Below are 21,181 nucleotides of genomic sequence, written 5' to 3'. Positions count from 1 at the left end.
CTATTGCTAGTCCTATTTTACTCAAACGTTTGTTGATCTTATTCTTTGATTTTTCTGCTTTCACAAAAGCTAACTTGCTCCAAGAGTTTCATTCTCCTTTAAGCGTCGGTCACAACTCTGTTGACCATTTCCGATTCGTTAATATAAGAGTATCACTTGTGGCAAATAAGAAGTGGAGGAGTTTGCTTATTCAATATTTGTAGTATTCACTCTTTAAGTCTTCGTGTTAAGTATTTCTAAATTGTGTGTTCATGTTATTCAAGTTATATTCCATTAGGAGTTCAATAGATATATAAAGAACATAGTATTCACAATGGAAGAATTATATATTTACTATTGTTAGATAGATTAATGAATAAATAAATAAAATTAAAATGAAGAAATAAATAAATGAATATAAAATTATAAATGAATAAATAAATGAACATATAAATGCATAAATAAATAAATATCTAAATTAAATAAGTAAATGAATAATCAAATAAATAAATACACAAATAAATAAATTAATAAATTAAGATACACAATTGCTAGACGTTTACGAACCCCAAAATCATAGTCCCGTTCATTTGTAGGTCTTGGCACTCATTTCAATGAGGGTAGTTGATCGAAGACCATTGCTAAGTCATGAAGAGCGCCATCTGTGTCCCATAAGTAGTGATGAAAAGCCACCTAAAAATCATGCTGATCTAATACATGTATAAGTAATCAGTGTAAAGTCACTCATCTTATTTGATTCGCAATGCATTAATTTTACTTCGTTTGGTGTATGTTGCCGTTAGGATTATTATGATCTTATCAAAGTTCCATTCTACTTGCTCACCTCTCAATAGCTCTTTTTTCTCTCTTCTATTCCTTTCCACTTAAATTTTTCTTTTGTTAAAGTGATTGGTTAACATTGGTTTTACTTTTAAAAAATCTGAGCTAGAAGGTCACACTTGTCACCTGTGTCTGTGATATGTTACAAAAATGAAGCCCAGACAAAATTGCGTTCGATAATAATTATTTAGTGCTTCAAAAATTGAAATATAAAGTGACCGAAAACACCATCTTAATTTCATCCCATACACTTATGTGTACTATTTAGGCGTCTATAAGACGCCTATTTACAAAATCGGGGTTTGCCTTGTAGTTTCAGCTTTTCATTATCAATAATGGTTGTTTTCAGGGTTTATTAGTTCTAATAAATGCACTTGTGCACATGTTTCATCTTGGTTTGAGAATTGTTTTAATCGGCTGCTCACAAAGTTAAACAATACCTTTAATTGATGTTTAGTTACTGTATGTAGTTTTACATGCGTATCCTGACACAGGCACTTGCTCTCTTGGTTTATAACGCCTTCTTCCATCCGCATACTGTACTTAAATCCATTATTCTTACTACGTTATTATTGATTTCTATGTTTTATATGAAATTAGATGAAATGTCAGTCGAAATAAAATAAATGTTTAATTAAATTTAATTAAACTGAAGGGATAATTAAATGTATGGTATTACGCAAGGAGAAAAAACGTAATATCGTACGATGCTCCACATGGCCGTCCTCGCAGCAGGAGGTGGAACACCCCCCCCCCCCCTCCTCCAAATTGTGAAAACACACAATTTGAATAATAAAAAAAAAATTCACCAAACGTATCCACGAAATCCTCTGATTTCACTTTAGAAAATACAAAAGTGCCTCATGACCAGCTTGGTTGCTTCGCCCACTCGCTATCAAGTTTCATCCAAATTTGTGCCCCCCCCCCCGAAGAAAGACTGCTTACGGCCATGTTGCTGCATTACTAAGAGGAACCGTCTATAGGTTTAAAACACTTCGAAGAGAGTCAGTTGCCTATTCCAGTTTCCTCACCTTGAGTTTATTTAAAGAAATTAGGAAAAAGTAATTAGAATGCCTTGTGTGAAAAAAGTATCTAATTTCCAATAAAATTAAATTTAAAAGATGATTTGTACAGACTGTAATTATTGTGGTTGTTGCCGACTTTTTTTGTTTCATATAATGACCTGATTATTTTTTTTTCTATTTCCCAATTATTTTCCTTGCCATGTTTCATTCTCCTCCCTCCCTTCTTCTCCTTCTCTCCATCCTTTTTCTTCTTTTTTTTCCCACTTTTTTGCGCCGCCAATGGGGGGGGGGGGCGCTGCTACACTTTCCCACCCCTGGGTCTATATTTGCCAAAGTCCTCATCATAATCATCATCAGCATAATTATTATCATCACCATCACCACTTTTATCATCTTCTTCATCACCATCACTATCATCATCACCATTAAAGCGATCATCCTCATCATTATCACTACAATCATCACCGTCATTGTTACCATCATCCTCATCATTATCACTACAATCATCACCGTCATTGTTACCATCATCATCATCATCATAATCATCATCATTGTAATCATCACTATCGTCATTATAGCGATCATCATCATCAGAATCATCATTATCACCATCTTCATTATCCTCACTATCATCACCATCATTGTTACCATCATCTACATTACCACCATCATCATCCCAATTATTATCGTCATCAATCAACATCATCTTACTCATAATAATCATCATCATAATCATCATCACCATCTTCATTATAGCGATCATCTTCTTCATCATCCTCATTATCATCATCATCATTGTTATCTACCATTATATTACCGTCACACCAACGACACGGACTCCAGGCGGGTCAAAACCATTACGTTATTTCCAATGGCGTACCGACATGATAATCGGTCGGTTTCCGTTATCGATTTTGTTGGTGTGCATGTAGCATTTATTAGGGTGTGTTCGCAGTGCGATGCAGAATCAATCCCAGCACGCAGCAAATGAATTGAAAATGCAAGTCAAATCATAATGTAAACCTTTGGAGGTCTTTGTCGAAAATAGGTGATTCGGAACAGCGCTTTCGTCCGACGTTTCGGAGCTGACGAAAAATTGCAAACGAGTCGTCTGTCCAGAGTCACGGACGAAACGGCTGTTTCGGTTCACCCGGACCATCGACAAAGACTTCATTGTCATGAAGGGCATTTGACAATAGATTTTCTATGTTCCATAAAGCGTCCGCGTAGCTGTTGCAAAAACACTCTAATTATGTTTTTGGGCGGTATTGAACAATCGTCTTATATAGCATTAAGCAAATCAAGCCCCCCCCCCCCCCCAATTAAACAGGAAATGGGCAAACAAATATTCAAGGTGTTTTTCGCTTTTTATTACAAACGAATACCATGTACAAATTATGTTGTGAGACATTTCCATGAAATATCACATCCATAATGCTTCACGAGTGAAAGTTAGAGAATGATTGTAGTCGTTACAAATGTATATACTATACGTTGCATTTTTTGTATAAAACTAACCACAGAAGATATGAAACAGAAGCCAATAAAATCATAGCATGATAGTCATCTGTTGAAGATAATATACAATATTTGAAATATCTCCTCTTTTCTATAATAAATAATAATTTCTAGAATTGACTGCAATGTAAGTCGAGTTAATTGACCTCATCAAGATGAACTTTGTCGTGAAGGGACGAAAGAAAGTGTAATGGATAAAAAATAACTATAAAGGGACTGGAGTGGAGAATACGTAAGAAGGGAATGGGTATGATTCCTATGAAAGTAGCACCCTTTGAGCATTCATCATCCATTCTAAATAACGGCTCATTGTTCCAATGTTGCTTATGAATTTTGAATATCGTTAACACTCAATTAAACAATACAAATGTGAACGAACAAAATATCACGCATGTTGCGAAAAAATTTTGGTCACGTGGGCCTTAAACAAGGCACATCGAAGGAACATTTGTTTGCAAATAGTGAGGCTTTAACCGAATTATTTCTTAGAACTTTACAATACATGTGTTACATTAATGATAATAGAATATAAAATATACCTACATTGCGTATGCTTCTAGTCTGTAATCATCGATATAAGACCTAATAAAAAAAATCAGGGTCTATTTGTCTATTTGTTAAAAAATAAGCATTCGTGCTTAGAATTGTTGTGCAAAGCATAGCTAGATCTGACATTGTTATAAGTGTAAGTTATCATTTTAAAAGCAATACTACAAATTTCAAAGGTAGAATCACTTTTACATTTTCAGAATGATTGCTTCTTCACTTTAAGTTATTGTAAACGATCATGTTTTTGGTTTCGAAAAAAACACGTCACAATCACTATTCTGTTTTGTTTTAAATCAATTACCCATTCGCCTCATATCTTTATCAAACGCAATTGGTCACAATCCACTGTTTATATTTAATGACATATGGTTGATATTTACATGTTAAAAATATATCTTGAGAAAATTCCATCACATAATTATTCGTGACGATAGAATCAAAGGCCACACGAAGATTAAGGATCGTGATTTTGAGGAAAAAAATAGAGAAGTAAATTAGGTAAGAAGTTGGAATGAAAAAGTTGTAGAAAACTACATAAGGCTAACGAAGTTTAAATACAAAAATTAACAACAACAATAATGTGTAATTCGAAAAACCCTTTCCACCATACGGCATGTTGTTAAAGTCATGGAGTTAGTAAACATCAGAAAAGACCGCGTCTCTTCCCCCCCCCCCTCAGATTAGTGTCAAATTTAAAAATCTAAAAGGAAACTACGTACATATGACTGAGGTATCAGAAAGTATTTAACCAAATTGAAAATACTCGAAGCCTATCCAACGAGATTGGTAATAAATATATATCATTGCGAATTAAAGGGTGACGTTTTCAATATCAAGAACGAAATTATATATTTCAGATTATGTTGGGATAATCGCAAATAACAAGAATTGGCTTGAAAAATTAGATGCCGAGAGAAATAGGAGGTCACGATATGTCACATTTTGTTCAAGGAGTTGAATTTGAATACAGTACAGTTGTTGAGTCGTATGGCCAAGATTTATCCAACAATCAACATTTGAAGCTGAGTGAAAAAAACATTCTGTGACCCAGAATTCAAATTATTAGAATGTGAAAAAAAATTAAGTCGCGCCTGATCGAGGTATTTACATATTTCTCTACTCATAGGAAAAAGAGCATCGCCTGTGTTTTGTTTATTTGGTAACACAAAGATGAGTCTGAACTATATTAAGGATAAAAATCAGCAGAATATTAAGCATTTTCCCCATACCATTTCTTGTATCTTTCTGGTTTACTACATCTTTTTTCCTCCTTCAGGTATCGTTTAAATTGAAAATTCAATTCAATTTAACATTTATTTCCAAAGATATTGATAAAGCATTGATACAACTCAAAAATTTAACAACAATGGAGGTAGCAACTCCTATAAGCAGTGCTTGTGATGAGTGCACCGTGACAAAATGAACAATTAAACGGGATGCCCCCCCCCCCCTGTATATTAATTATGATCATTATCGCTCTCTTCTGGAAACCAACAGAAAAATATCAAATATCCTGAGGTCATGATATCCTGAAATAAAAATTCAAGAAAAATGGTTAAACAATGGAATTATATTAAGTGCAAATATACAGATACATATATCAGTGCATCCTGAAATATAGGGATTTTCCCCTTCTAAATCATAAAATTGTTTTCATACAATATCTTCTTAATTGCGTAGTCTCGCACAGAATCGTGAAAATATGTTAATATTTGTCACGTAATCTAAAGAAATTTAAATCAACGAAAAATCCACGTGCGTAAACATAAAATTGTAGTCCGTGCCATAAAGAGGTATAGTTTTAAGTTAGCTAGTATTAGATCGAATACCGTAAACCCTCTATCTCCACAAACTGCCTTCCAATGTTAATAAAAATAAAATATATTGAAAACAGAAAGAGACGATTACAATAATCCTATTGCACCAACAACACCTGGGAATCATATTTCAATGTTTCTCTTTTTTCTCTCCGTATTCTTCTCTGAAAAGCCTCACAAGCGAGAGCAGAATACAAAAGCAGAACGAATTTTTACAACGTCTGTTCAAAATCACATAATTTCAGAAATGTCATGAGGTTTGATCAAAACCTAGATAGCCAAGTGAATAAATAGTATGAATAAAAATGCAGCAAAAGGTCGTATTGTGCATTTATTTGTGCGTGTGTTCTAGTCGAGAATAGAAAATCCCAAAATACTACAAATGGGAAAAGAGCAAAATTCTAACCGTAAGCCTTTATTCTACGAGAATAAAGCATTGCATTGCCCTTTTTCTATGATAACATGGATAAGGAAATAACGCACGATTTATATAACCGTTGTAAACGGTATAAATACAAGACGCACAGTCACCAAAAATAATAATATACACTACAAAAAGCATGGTATATCTATATACAATAATTATAAAGGAAAACACTGAATATTTCTCTACACATTTCAGAGAAAGGCCCATTTTTTCGTAGAAAATAAATGTATATACAATAAGAACTGTCTGATATACGTTTGTACAAGTAAAGAACAGAATAGGTGGATAATGATATTGAAGAAGATTATCTAATACAATGTTTATCTGATTCCCCCGATCAAGAAGGATCACTAAACCCGGATCGTCTCAATCAGGTGGAATACTAAGCCTTTCTGGCGGGAAATAGTCAGTTGCATTCAATTTGATCATTCTCCATTTCGATCCTGGTATATAAAGTTTGATCAATACAAGTTGTTCAAAAGGCATGATAATAGTTGAATACAGCAAAAATGCTCGTTTCCAGTCGAATTAATGGAAACCAGCAATTAGCAGACTCGGTGGTGTGGGAGTTAAGAGTCAGTTTTATCCACGGTGATGGATGCGGTGGTGGTCCTAAACGGTAGGGGTGCCGTTTGTTACCCCTGTGCGTAGATCTAGAACGTTTGTACCCCTCTGCTCCCCACTGGGACCGGTTGAGATGACGACGACATTGCTGTCTGGCGACGACGCCATCGTGGTTGCTGCGATGTCATGAGGACTGTGCCGCATCTGTTGTGGATGGTGTTGCGGGGGTTGCGCCGCCTGTTGCGGGTGGTGGCTGTTGATGCCTGGGGTGCTGTTGCCACCAGACGGGGAGGTGGTGGAGACGTTCTGTGGCGATATCACCCTGCTGTGGTGATCCCCGATCAACCCCGACGCCCCCGATGGATGAAGATGAGCGTTGTGGCTCTGAGAGTGCAACGCGTACTGCGGGTGCTGCTGCGGATGTTGCTGGTGTTGCGGGTGACTGTTCGGATGGTGCGTCGACATCTGAGCGTTTGCCTGAGGACTGCCTTGTTTCGCTACAGAGGGGGCAGAAAATAGGTTGGGAAGAGTTACTTCATAGATTCCCCCTACTGGTTGGTATAGTCTTTTCATGCGTCATAAAATGTTGATGGTTGGTGGAAGGGTGGATGGTTGGGTTCGGGTGGGAATGGTTGGATGAACGGCAGAATGGGATGAAGAAAAGAAAGAAAGAGACAAACGGAATACAATAAGTTAGAACACACAGAGGTTACACAAGGGAAAAGGTCATGACGAAGGTAGGAAACAAACATAAGGGATGGTCATAAGGAGTATATGAGTACATATCACAAGAAGCAATGATACAAAATGCATAGGTCTGTTTGCATATCGAGTTAGACATTAGTCAGCATGCATATTTTAATGAATATCAAATAATACTTTAGTCTATTGGATCCAAAATACATGCAATTCCTGAAGAAATTAATTCTCATTAACTGAAATTCATAAGGGGGATATGATTTCTTTTTTTACAATAGATGTTGGCATTGTGTATTGTGTTTGTTGTCATTAACCCCATCACCAGAGAAATTTGATAAATAAAAATTATTTCCACAGATTAACAAAACTTGAGCAAATAATTGCACCTGATGAAATAAAAGATGAATATACTTGTTGTTGTGGAACAAACGACTGATTTTTCTTGATGTAAGTTTCAATTATTTGAATGAATGATATATGTCGCCGTGATCTGTTAGCAATGTTAGTAAATTTACACACAATAGCTAGTCTCTTCACAAGCCGTATCCGGTTATTGCTGTGACTGATAATACTTACAGGTCTACTTACTTAGCAGGCTCTGGCTCCCGGTATATCGCTGCCATTCATTGTAATGGCCTGGAACAGAGAACTGGGCGTGCGGGTGGTTGTACTGTGAAAACTGACCAGGGGAATATTCACCTGTGGAGAAAAAAAAGTGAGCGAGGGAAAAATGAGAAATTAGAAATTATTGTAAAATTTGAGAGATGAGATGTATATCTTGAACCTTAGGGCCCGTCTTCTGAAGTCATTTTTTGTTTCTTCAAAACTCTGGCATAAAGTTGTGGTTTATGGATAGCCAGTTGTGACATTTATCTATAACATGCAAAGATAAAAAATCTACTGTTTTCGTCATAGTATGTATAGGCCCTCGTGTATTTTTGTCCCTTATGACAAGCTTTTACTGCTACGTCACTGCATCACACAGAAAGGTGTTAGGTTACGGTTTACTATTGTGTTATTGGTTACAGCATTATATCATTACACAATCTTGGTCTCAATTGTGTGTGCTTGTATTGAAGCTTTACAGACGTGTATCAATCAGAGATGATTGCCTACATCTTAGACCGACCGATGGACGTGACAAGGAATCGAACCTGGAACCTCTAAATCAATCCATCCTGTTCCAATTTTAGTATGCGTGAACAATTTCTTGTCTACTTCCCGAATTGGCTTGAATTACAGGCACACGCCACAACGCCCAGTTTTAGTCTCATTTCAAGATGTTTTGTGTACTCACCCTCCCTTCCGCCGTGACTGTAGGAGCCACCGCCGGGTGGAAGCACTAGGGGAGGCACGATGCCGGCCACTGAACCACTGGAATAACCGCCTTGAGATGAGGCTGGGTAGGCATGTAGAGGAGTCATATCGCGACTCTGACCTGGAGATTAAGAAAAGATGGTTGAGTAATATAGAGAACATTAATACTTTGAAATATTTAAAAGTTTTATATTATATCTTGTACTTGTCTCATTTTTTCCATTTATTATTACCTTTCTCCTCCTCTTTCTTCTCCTTCATTTTCTTCTTCTTTTTATTTTTCTATTTTTCTTCTTCTTTTCTACTTTTTTTCTCATCATTATCACATATTACTATTTTTAGTTTTTATCATTATCATTCTCATCATCATCATTATTTTTTTCCCTTATTTAATATCATCATTATGACACAAAATTTCAAAGCTACCTTACCTGTTTGATGATAACCTGATGTAACCGCGTGGTGGCGCTGTGCTTCTAAATTCGCGTGGTGGTATTCTGAAGCGCTAGAGATGGGCATACCGACCTGAGGAAAGAGGAAATTCATTTTTTTTTTAATAGCGGATTGATTTTCGACAAAGACTTCTCGGCTGTGTTTTATCACCAAGGACATTTGACAATGCATTTTCTATGTTCCTGAACACGTCGTGAGTCATGGAAGCAACAAAATCCATTTTGTTGCGACAGGAGGCAACTTGGCAGCAATCAAAGTAAAATAGCGCCATCAAACTTGCCGCGCCACAAATTTGGCGAAAGCGTAAGACTGTCTGAGAATAATTGTAGAACAATAAATATTGACAACCTCGCACATGCGAAATAAGGCTAATTTCAACAAATTTAGCAGCTTCCGTATTATGGATGATAAAAATTACCGAATTGTACATTCTTTTAAAGTAGAAATACTAATAAATATGGGTCTGATAGGTACCTGACCACGGGAATCCTGAGTGATATCCTTGCGGTAGACATCGGGGTAGAGTGAGGGGTTGCATGCCTTCTCCATTGCTTCGATCTGGTGTGGTGAGAAGGCGCCACTGTTGGTCTTCATCATCTTGCGGGCCTCTTCGGCCAAGATGGACTGGCCATCCTGGTGACCCGGGGTGCCATCTGGAAAGAAAAGAAAAAAAATATCGGGATAATGTATTGGAGGTCCTCCTTTTATGAGAAAGTTTTTTTTCGAGAAAAATTCGTGATGAAGAGTTTTTAGTTTCATTATGCACTTTTCGACATCTTACAAAGAAAATGTTATAATTTATACAAATTTGTGTTATAAATGTATCATAATGGATGTAGAATATTTCATTTATTCAAAATCACTCATAGTGTAGTGACCATATTATTGTATAATGTCACGTTGGACATAACATGTACCAGCATCGTAAAAAATATCGTCATCACGATGAATATTAATTATTATTATTATCATCATTACCATGATCAATATCATCACTATAATTATCTGATCATTACCATCATTATCATCAATACCCTCATCATCATCATCATCATCATCACGATCATCATCATAGCCATCGCCATCACCACAATCATCATCATCATCATCATCATTGCCATCATCATCATCTTCGTCATCATCATCATCATTGCCATCATCATCACCACCATCATCATTATGATCATAATAAAACATGAGGAACATTCATCATTATTATCACCATCAATACTCTCATGATCATCATCATCAGTATCATCCTCATTGCCATCATGATCATCATCATCGTCATCATCATCATTAGGATCATCATAAAACATGGGGAACATTTAAAATAAAAACCCATCAGCGAATTTAACGTGAAAGGGTGCCCTAAGCATTTCTGAGACTGTGAGTTGGCAACAGCTTCTTTGTATCCCAAACCGTTTCTTGACAGAAGCCAGTCCTCAATGGTATCAGCGAAACTATAACAAAACAATTTTTTTATCATCTAGTTGAGTGAAATACACAGGCAGTTTAGAGTATCCACTCTATCTTTCAGTGAGAGATCGGAAAGTTCGTCATTCTTCATGTTCTTTTAGGCTAATTCACACCAACCAAACCGACTGATGGTGTGTCATTCGAAATAACATAAAAGCTTGATCGGTCAGGAGTCGGTTTCGTCGGATGTGACTGTCGCATTAACCTGACGTGAAATTTGGTATCCGTGAAGTGATAAAAAATGAGTACTCTATATAATCCATATATTACATACGTTTCGTATGGGAACACTATTTGTACACTTTCAGAGAGGTAATATCATAAGATTGTTGGGCATAATGTCATTAAGGCGTTCTCATTGCTAAAAAGGCCATCTGAAGTTAAGAAGTCTCGGTTTGCTGTCGAATGTGACCTGTGCATTGCCATGTTAATGTACCCGTAGAACAAGTATCGTGTCATTTTAATTGATGGTATGGTTCAGTATATGGCGCCCTGTTATCATAAGGTATTTACCGAAAAGTTGTCACTCAAAGATATTAATTTACGATCGTCCAGTCCCGATATCAAAATTATGTGACAATTTCATTTGACAGTGCCAACCGCAGTGGGAGATTGTAAGGTCACAGACAAAATGGTGTTTTATGCACTTTTCCTAAAATAATGGAATTTTTTGTGTAAGCCCATCACCAAGATCCCAGAATAAACCACACAGTTTCTACTCATGTAACATTTCTCGGGTTGACTATAGAGATATGATATCTCATGGCTGGACCATTGATCTGCAGTCTGATCTAGAGTTTTGACTGGACCACGAAAGATACGATACCGGCATAGGTGTCGAGTGACATCCCAAGAATAGCCTACTTCTGTTGGTTTGGTAACCAGACTTATGATGATTTGCCTCCTGTTCGTGATATGTTTATAATGCCCGTGATAATGTCAGAAGGCATCATTCTTCTCCCCCCCCCCCCCCTCTTCCAACCCCCTCTGCTTATTTTCTGTCTGAGGGTATGCACGAAACAACGGCTTGATTTGGGTGGCAAGAGAACGAAGTGTAACGCAAGAGGAAAGGAACCTTCGGTCGGCGTCGACCGAGCTCCGAGGTCGGGGAGAGCGACGACATCGGATCTAAACTGTCAGTGAGTTGGCAATCTCTGCTTACAAATTGACGAGTCGGAATACCTATATATCATGCTTCAACAATAATGAATGGGCCGTCTGTATGGGCCATGTGGTACGTGGCAGATATACATGTACATGTAGATCTGCTACCCTTTGTCAGCGTACCCTGGTGGTTTTTGATATGCCCATTAAGTACTTCAACTTCAATCAATCCCAATTATGATTGTGACACATATTCATATATTAGAATAACATTTTCTTTTTCTGCTTTGGAGAAAGTTATGAGAGCGACAAATATTATCATGAAAAATATGCAGCTTCACCAATGCAGGTAGTCGTAGCCATAACATACGGAGTGGGAGCCAAGTACAACTACATGATTAGCGTTTATATTGTTGTTCGTTGTACTCACACACACTCATAAACAGAATGAATAAGGCGCAAATGCCCGGAATCGCAAAAGGATCTTAGGCGGGGTAGAAAACACCCTCAAATATACATTTTTTTAAGCGCAATCATAAAGAATACATTACGATCACAATATGCATAATTTTCTACAAGACAATAATAATTTACTTCAAGAAAGGAAAATATTGATTCGCTTTCAACTGATAGCACCGATTAAAGAAAAAAAAATTAGATGTAGGTATGTATTATGATAATGATTCATTGTACTTAAAGGACAAGTCCACCCCAACAAAAATTTATGGAATAAAAAGAGAAAAATCCAACAAGCAAACACTGAATATTTCATCGAAATCAGATGCAACATAAGAAAGTTATGACATATTTAAGTTTTGCTTAATTTCACACAATAGTTATATGCACATGCTGGTCGGTATGCAAATGAGGGAACTGATGACATTACTTACTCACCATTTCTTTTGTAACTTTCTTATTTTATATCGGATTTTGATGAAATTTTCAGCATTACATTTGTTTGCTTTTTCTCTATTGATTCAAATCAACATTTTTTGTGGGGTGGACTATACCTTTAATCAAATCTATCATGTGGCTCATTATTCCTTCGCTATGCTCGTGAGCGAGATTAGATTATTACAGGTACACATACCATAGTCAGGGTTACCGGCTCGAGCCATGATGGCAGTCACCATCCCGCCAGACGGCCCGGCTTGGATTACCACTTGATTGCTGTCAAGAAAGAGGACCGGTAAACCGGACACTATCACAACATTGAGAAATGTAAACTTAGAACATGGAGCCTGGCTCTCGCAGTCTGGGCATGAGGTTTGGTCGAATTCTGGATTTCAAACAAGCCTCGTCAAAATCAAATCTGATTTCAGAAATGTTCTCTATCCGTAAACAATTGAGCACGAAACTATACACATTCGTCCATGATGAATCAGGGGCGGTCCTCATTTTCAAAAGGGGGCACACTTGTGTTTTAAGGACATTTTTACATTACAAATTTTAATTGTGCCTCTCAAAGGGTAGGGGCACGAGCCGGCTGTGCCCCCCCCCCCCCCCCCCCCGTGGATCCACCAGTGATCTGAATAGGTTTCTTCTTTTGAAGCCAATATTCGTGGATCCATATATTTAAAAGAGAAAATATGCATCACCGAAAAAAAATGATTTTTTTTTTTTTACAGTACCCCAGTCTATATGTACTGAAACGTGAACATCCTAACGCAATCATTATCAAATAAACAGAGAGAGAAAAAACCAATTGGACAAAGTTAGAAGTGGGATATATAATGACAGCCAATTTTCTTCTTATTTTTAAGGGGTGGTGGGCATTTTTCCATCCAAGAGGCACGAATTAGGCTAATACATATATCCATATATGTGTATTTGTCCGGTTATTTGTTTAAGTTGAGATGCCTTATATTAAGAGCACGGCGACGTAAAGCGTTCTGGTAAACTTTCATCCGACCCCCCCCCCTTCCCATTTCACCCTGTCCAAATCTCTGATGGGTTAAAAGGATGTTTCGATCCCGTGTACTTCGACATTTTACCTAACAGTAGAGGAAAATTGTACAGGAAATCTCTTGGGATGGCCGTCAGATCTATCAAGTTCCTTTCATTTTACCTGACACTATCCCCTAAAATACTTCTCCTCTAGTCATATTGCTTTTATCTTTTTCTTTACCCCTCTCATGCTGAACCTCCCTTACAATGTCCCGTTCAACATCTGTCACGCAGTAGCAACGATGGTTCGACCCGGCTCCGTTTATTAAGTACGCGTGTCGCCGTAATGCCCCCACCCTGGCGCGCACGCTTTTCTCGTTAGTAAAAGCAGCAGGCGTCGAAGAAATCCGATCCCTGCCGAGCGCCGTTCGGCTCAATTTCGACCGTGCGCGCGAGGTAGAGACCCCCGGAAAATGTACATCCCAAAGTCAACTAAGCCTGACGAAGAACACGAGAATCGACTTCCCAGGTTGCCCAACTGTCTTTAAGTATTAAGTACCGCCTAATACAGATCCCATTTGTTGGTTTTTAGATTTCGTAATGCCTCGCGGCAGAGGGATCGCGTACTGCTGAAAAAGGTTCTCTAGCTGGAAACATGCCCTGTGTCAGGGGACCTTCCGACCGTGTGTAAGAAACTTGCAGTTCAGTACTGTCTCTGAGCAACTGATGACATCACAATATACCTTTAATCTAGGCAGAAGCAGCCTCCAAACCAGATTAACGGTCTTTGTTAATACCAATACGGAACCTCTGTTGTATTAGCTCGTGCAATTTTTAAGAAAATGTCAAATTAATCATTAGGCCTATAGCTGAATGAAGATATATAAAACATAGTCGTACGACCTCATTAATTCATGGTAAAGTAGGTCCGCCATAACCCCCCCCCCCAAAAAAAAAATGGAAATTTGTTCATAAAATGTTTTTCTCCCTTTAAAATATTACAGGTTTAAACGCAGCAACCATAAGAGATAGGTTTGATATTAAAGAGCTATATACGTATAGGTTTCTACTGAAAAGAACAGGGAAACAAATAGAAGAGAACAGTGGTAAACGTTATCTTACATTAATTTTAATAACAACTAATTGACAACAAATAATCACAGATCTATATGATTTAATAAGCACTGTATTTAGAAGTCCGTCACAAACATATTTTCACCTACACATTTTCATGACCTACAAAAAGTGCATTTTATGACCTCGCCACCTCTCTTCTTTCCATGAACAGAGTAATTCCTATCTTCCCCTAACGCTTTAGGTAATCCCATAATGATACTATTCACTATTAAAAGGGGGTCCGGAATCTTCAAAATAATGGGGATGGGCCTGGCCTGGGGATGTACAGTATATACTGCCAGGTTATCGAACGATCTTTCTCTGTATCACCAAGATATTGACAATTATTTCTAATTTTGCATCAAGGAAAGCGAGTTCTAAATCATGTCAAAAACGTGAATAGAAGATCAACAACGCTACATCATCCGATAAATAGGGTTCGGGAAAAGTTTAGATTTATTTCGAACACTAATTGTAAAGCAGATACTTGGTTGATTTGCAATTACAAGATTTGGTGTTTTCTATTTTGCGTCTCAATATCTTCGTTAATCAATCTAATTGGGACTAGTGCGAATTAAGATATCATTTTTAAATTGTTCTCGTTTCAATTATCAATCTCTTACGTTTTTTCCAAAGACATGAAAGAGGAGGTTTTGAGTTTCCTTTCATGTGAAAATGAATGGGAATTAAAGGGAAAATGCTGAGAAACACTCAAAGCTATAATCATGTAAAGCTTTAGCTATAATGACATGGAATGGACGATGAAAATTATGACATCAATATTCATATTGAATATTCGTATATTCTACTATTTGTTTAAACTAAAAAACTAACGTATTCATATGCCATGTATGTACACAAGTCTTGAGGCATGCTTCCGAATGCCCTATACAGCATTGAGAATATACTGCGACCACGTCGGGCATATACTTTCTTTAAATTTGCGGACATGTTTTGTCAGGAAAACTCATTTATTTTCTTGTATTAAATCAACCTTATCAAGACCCTTAATGAGCCTGAATAGCTTCTATTTCTGTCCCAATTTCTCTTCCTTTCTTTCATTAATAAACCTTTATCGACTATGTTGACAGGTAAAGCATAAGCCTTAGATCGCTTGCTGTTGTCCTTATTGTATACGCCCAAAACCATTGTTAAGAGAAACCCCCTCTTCCCCCTCTTCTCTTTGACCCCCACCAACTGAAAATCAACTCCTATACTTTAACTAATAGATCAATCCTTTGAAGAATGGATCTTGGCTTTTAATCTCTCTTGGGTCCTTCTTTGGGTGGACTATCAATTTCCGTTCTCTTTTTAATCCCGAGGCTTGGGTCTTTTGAGAAGAAATGTACCCTCGGTCATCCCATTCTTTTCTTAAAACGCTACTTAACCGCGCTCTATTACTGGCTTAGAGAAGCCGTTAATTCGAGACTACACCAAGGGCTGCCTCTAATTGAAAAACATGGCTGCCACTCGAAGGCTGATCCTTGTGTGTTTATTCAAATCAAGTTGGTGTCAGTTTTATTCTCATCAATAATCACTTGTTTTTCCATTTCACATCACATACTTTTTATATCGATAATCTCCGTTCTTTGATGAGGCCTTGATATATTTTGAAATTATAGATACATTGATAAGTTTATTTAAAAAGGTTTCTGCTCAAAATAATCCGACAGATGACATACATAAAACACATATGCAAGTATATACCCAAATATAGATGTATATACGGGAAGAGTTATTCAATTAGAGGTATAAGTGTATTAATGCTAGTAAAATGTTACCTTTCGACAACAAAAATCATCGGAAAATGAAGAAAGATTCGTTAGAAAGGGGAAATCCGATGACATTTTCAGCACAAAAACATGCCATAATGATGATAAATGGCAATTTCATGCGAAAAGGTACCGGATAATCGCATGGGGTTATCATGTGCCAAGATGTCTTGTATACTCTCCTCCGTTTTCTGGGAATCATTATTAAAATCATATTTTTTTATAAAATCAATGACATCATTGGACAGTTCGAATTGATATCAAAGAAGTAGCAATGAATAGAAAAAAAACCGACCTTGAGCTCATCTATTCAGTCAAGAGAGATAATATTTCGTAACAACAGATCTATACAAGAGTGTTTTCTGTTATAAGAAGGATCCTTTTATGAAACTAACAATGATTCTTACATTCGAACATCATATGACACTTACATTCGAACATCATAATCAGCCACCCTTATCATACTGCGATACAACCATCATCCAACTCGGATATTTACTCGAAGCGACACTGAACGAATTTTCATATTCAGGAAATACAAAAACCCTCTCTCTCGCATCTGCCTTCGTCATTTTCAAGCTGCGTAAGCGCTAAATATCCATGTCTAATTTCATGAAGATTTTGCCGGCTGGAAAATCATTATTTTGAGGCGAAATTGAAGAATGAGAATGGTAATACGAGGTAAAGTACAGTACCATATCCCCCGCCAATCTTTCCCAATCTTACATACGTTGGTGGCTCCGTGGCCAAGAATGATCTCGTTCTTTAAACAACATGGGAAGGGGATAATGATATTCTTCATAGTACAAAATATCAATGGTTTACAATTGTACATAATTATAACCACGTGATAAGAACGACTTGCATGTGTGGTTTCGTAAATCCAAAATCAATCCAAGGAACATTTAAATCCAGGTTCAACTTCCCGAATCGACCATTTGATTCAATTTGATTTTATTTCAATTGCATGATCCATATTCCACATTGCATACGTAACAATACTTACACGTTTATACAAACACTGCATGGCAGTTCCTTGGGTATACTCGATATAATTCCTCTTCTTTCATTCGGAAAAAAAAATGATAGAGAAAAATGCGCCGAGCGTAAGAGCAGCGAATCAAATTTATATTAGCGAGATGATAGTTTTCCCCCTTAAAGCTCAGGGGATGATGACGGGGTGGATTACCCGTGACAATCAGGAGAAAAGAGGTCATGGATGGTAAGGAAGATGGGCGAGATATATTGAGAGGGTTAATGAGAATGCTCCTAGGGTTACCGTCGATGTCATTATTAGCCCGTATTAGATCCTCATTGGAAGGGAATGGGGGAATACTAAAATGGGGGGGGGGGGCTGGGGTGTCATTATCGGTGGTGTAGACGTGTAGTAAGCATTGGATAGGGGAGGGGGTAATCACTGTGTTGGGTACAGAGAATCTGATAGAGAAGGGGGTGGTTGGTAGAGAGGGAGGGCTGGCTTTGGGGTATAGCTAGGGGCATCCACTGAGGTGCATAAGATAAATTGGGGTGCAGAGTTCGTGTACACACTTATCCGCTTATTAAGTGATGTAGGGAGGTGATTGGGGGCAGGATGACGAAAAGGTCCTCTATTAGTTTTTGTCTTTATATTTCATAGACTAATTCATGTCCATAATATAGCCCTCTGGACCACCATTTCGCTATGCCCCCCCCCCCCTCCCCGATCTGTCCGATTTCTATAAATGCCTACATAGAAGTAAAGTCAATAATATTGACATCACAAGAATAACGTCTTACAAAACATGGCACCAATAATGTGCTGAAAGTGAATGCGATGTGGTTGCGTTTGTACATTTTGTGAAACGTAACTTCTAAACCATGGTTAGAGAATAAGACTACCATATATCATCAGTGAAAAGAATCACGAGAATGGAAAATAGAAGTAAGTCGTTAATTGAGATCGCAGTCTCACTCTCATCATCCTCCTGAGCCAGCCCGTCTTGGGAGGCTGACGAGATAGGGGGTGGTTTGAATCTCTCGATTCGTGGGGACATCATCCTTCATTCCGTTCTCCGAGTTCGACGTCCCTAACAGAACGTCACAAGTCGACATGTATGAAACAGCGAAATATGGACACATAACTGGACATCATACATTCAGAGTGTTATCATACAGTCAGTGTATCATCAAAAGTGTAATCACATTTCGCCTTACTTTGTATTTTATTGTTGAAAATTTGAAATATGATCATCATAGATCGTATAATCACAAATCAGCTGTTTATGTCAGCTAAAGTCTATGAAATAGTTTTAAATGTTCATTAAAGGGATCGTTTAACTTTGTGAGCAGCTGATTTAAAAAATTCTCAAACTGAGACGAAACATGTGTATGAGTGCATGTATTTGTCCTCAAAAACCCTGAAACAGACCACAATATAGAATGAAAAACTCTAATTTAGATACAAGTAGCAATTTATTAGCTTGATTTTGAGAACCGTCTAGTAGACAGGTTAAGCTTATGACCAGTTTACTCCAATTCAAAAAGTCCATTGGCTATTTTGACTGCCTTCTGTTGTGTGTATCTCCTATTTACACACACACGCTATTAGCTGCACTGTACATTCAGTGTATACCTTGTACACACTGTATGTAGGCCATGCTGTGTTCATCTAGAGTTTGTGTGTTGTGGTGCACATGTTCACAGTATACACATAGTCATTGAAACCAACTCCCAATTATTTTCAAACTTTGGTTTACATCTTTAAGGTTTTAAAATTGATCCTGTGGATATAATACTTTGAAACTTTTGGGATGGTATTTTTACACTATAAGCCTAATGTTTAGCCCATTTTCAAGAAACAAAATGAGAATTTTTTAAATCAGAACAAAGTGAAATGATCACTTTAAACGTTGTCCATATTCTCTCTAGGATTTTCAACAATTGTTGTTCGGAACTTTGGAAGTCACATAACTGATTATGTTTGACATGATATTGAAAAGAATATAAATTGGAGGAAATAAATGGCTTCAGATATTGTTCAAAGATGTGTTCAAATGGGTAAAACGAACGGTATCCCCTCGTCGATTCTTGCGCAAATGGCATGCACATTTAAAAGGCGACTTTTCGAAATGAAAATGAGTGAATTGGTAATTGCTACCCTCTGGCATTCTCATGTGTGACTCGATAGAGATAGAAAATGGGAAAACGGGTTCCATCCTAAAATAATAATTGTTCATCGTCCATATCATTGATTTCTTTTCAATATGAACCACTGCTAAAGTGTGTAGTGTTGGGACGCTGGAGGTAAGGACCGATTTGCTCCAATTTGTTTATACGGTCTTTTTTAAAAACAAATTGTATTGTTTAAAAAATGATGAATCGATGGGTTATATTTAGGTTATTGCCCCACGTTTGCAAAATTCTGACCCCCCCCCCCCCTACACACATGCACACAGAGCTATAGTTGGCTGGTTGGAGAGGATTTCTCGGGGTTTTTTTTTTTTGGGGGGGGGGGGGTTGCAGCACTTGCTTTTCTTTTTAGATTGGTATCTACATGAATTGATGATTACTATTATTGAATTGTACCTGTTTCAATTAAACTTAAAACTTAAACATTAACCATAATTTCTGTTCTTCTACAATTTTATTGTACTTTTGTTTGCTGTTTGCACATTTTGTAATTGTAACTTCTTAAAAGATAATACATTTTGTAATTTATATAGGGATAATGTAATTTTTGCACTTTTATTATGATCGACCTTCAAATGATATGCTCATTGCGAAAGGTATCATCTGATTTAAGCACCCAGCAAGCTCATTTAATCCCGTCCAATGTTAAAAAATCGTAGGCATGTTCATAAATTTTGCAATATTTTACTTTTTTACCGTTTGTTCTTCATATTGAATGTACCTTTATTTAAGAGCTGATGAAATTCCATTTCTAAGCTATATCTAGACGGGATTATTAAGTGGAACTTCGGACCAGTAGTCCCCGGTCCCCAGTGGTCCCAAAACGAGCCAATAATATCGTCAGTTCGCGTACTTTATTGTGAGGAGTCTCTGCCCTTTGGGACATATTACCGAGCTCCTCGAGCGGAGTGGGCACTGATGCGCGTCAGCCCAGCTCCGGCGGGACTATAGAATGACGCTACGCTACACGATTTGATTTCCCCTGAAAAAAGGGAAATGTATAGATACACGACTGTCGTGAAATCGGAATGCCGCCGTGGATAATCAACGCAGGGTGAAGAAACAGTCCCGGTTTCAAGATTAAAAGAGTTAAAATTACGACGTTATACACGCACAGGGAAAATACAGTATTAGTTGTAAGACCCAAAACTGTCACTACATAGCCTTTGTGAATATGAACCTTTGAAATATCATATTTTAGCTATTGTTTCTTCCCACTGTATGAGGCATCATTGGTGGAGTTTATGAATTTAAAATTAATATTTTGCAATGAAAGGAGAACGAGTAGCACACACAAATGTACTTATGTATTGGCTTAACCCAAAATGACTAATTTATTACCGTATCATTAAAATGACATTGTAATGCTGTATTATTATGAGCCCCCAAAATAACCAATACAGTATTTCTAGTAAACCAGGCTCTATACAAGGTCTCATAAACCTCAAGAAATATTCTCTGCTTTTA

The 21,181-nt window shown here is 37.3% G+C and overlaps 2 protein-coding genes across 2 annotated transcripts; both read right to left on the bottom strand.

Moving 5' to 3' along the window:
- Positions 1-2,142: 2,142 nt before the first annotated feature.
- LOC135157530 (prostatic spermine-binding protein-like) lies at positions 2,143-2,550 on the bottom strand. The gene has a single exon (XM_064113425.1). The coding sequence runs from the start codon at positions 2,548-2,550 to the stop codon at positions 2,143-2,145; it is 408 nt and encodes a 135-aa protein (XP_063969495.1).
- Positions 2,551-3,192: 642 nt separating this feature from the next.
- On the bottom strand, positions 3,193-9,844 carry LOC129281167 (G-box-binding factor-like). Its single transcript, XM_054917109.2, has 5 exons — positions 9,663-9,844; positions 9,167-9,260; positions 8,716-8,856; positions 8,007-8,117; positions 3,193-7,216 (listed from the first exon to the last, which is right to left on the bottom strand). Exons 1-5 carry the CDS (start codon positions 9,783-9,785, stop codon positions 6,768-6,770), a joined length of 918 nt encoding a protein of 305 aa, XP_054773084.2. The 5' UTR covers positions 9,786-9,844; the 3' UTR covers positions 3,193-6,767.
- Between the last annotated feature and the right edge of the window lie 11,337 nt (positions 9,845-21,181).

Source organism: Lytechinus pictus, chromosome 18 (genome assembly GCF_037042905.1).
Source record: "Lytechinus pictus isolate F3 Inbred chromosome 18, Lp3.0, whole genome shotgun sequence".
NCBI classification, from domain to species: Eukaryota; Metazoa; Echinodermata; class Echinoidea; order Temnopleuroida; family Toxopneustidae; genus Lytechinus; species Lytechinus pictus.
This window is presented reverse-complemented; position numbering and strand designations above follow the sequence as displayed.

Bases quoted from the DNA above. Each gene is read 5' to 3' on its own strand.
- LOC135157530 (XM_064113425.1), bottom strand. From the start codon at position 2,550: ATGATGTTGATTGATGACGATAATAATTGGGATGATGATGGTGGTAAT.
- LOC129281167 (XM_054917109.2), bottom strand. From the start codon at position 9,785: ATGATGAAGACCAACAGTGGCGCCTTCTCACCACACCAGATCGAAGCA. The intron at 8,118-8,715 runs GTGAGTACACAA...TTTTCTCCACAG, and splicing joins CAGTCACGGCGGAAGGGAGG to GTGAATATTCCCCTGGTCAG. The intron at 7,217-8,006 runs GTAAGTAGACCT...CCCCCTCTGTAG, and splicing joins CGGGAGCCAGAGCCTGCTAA to CGAAACAAGGCAGTCCTCAG.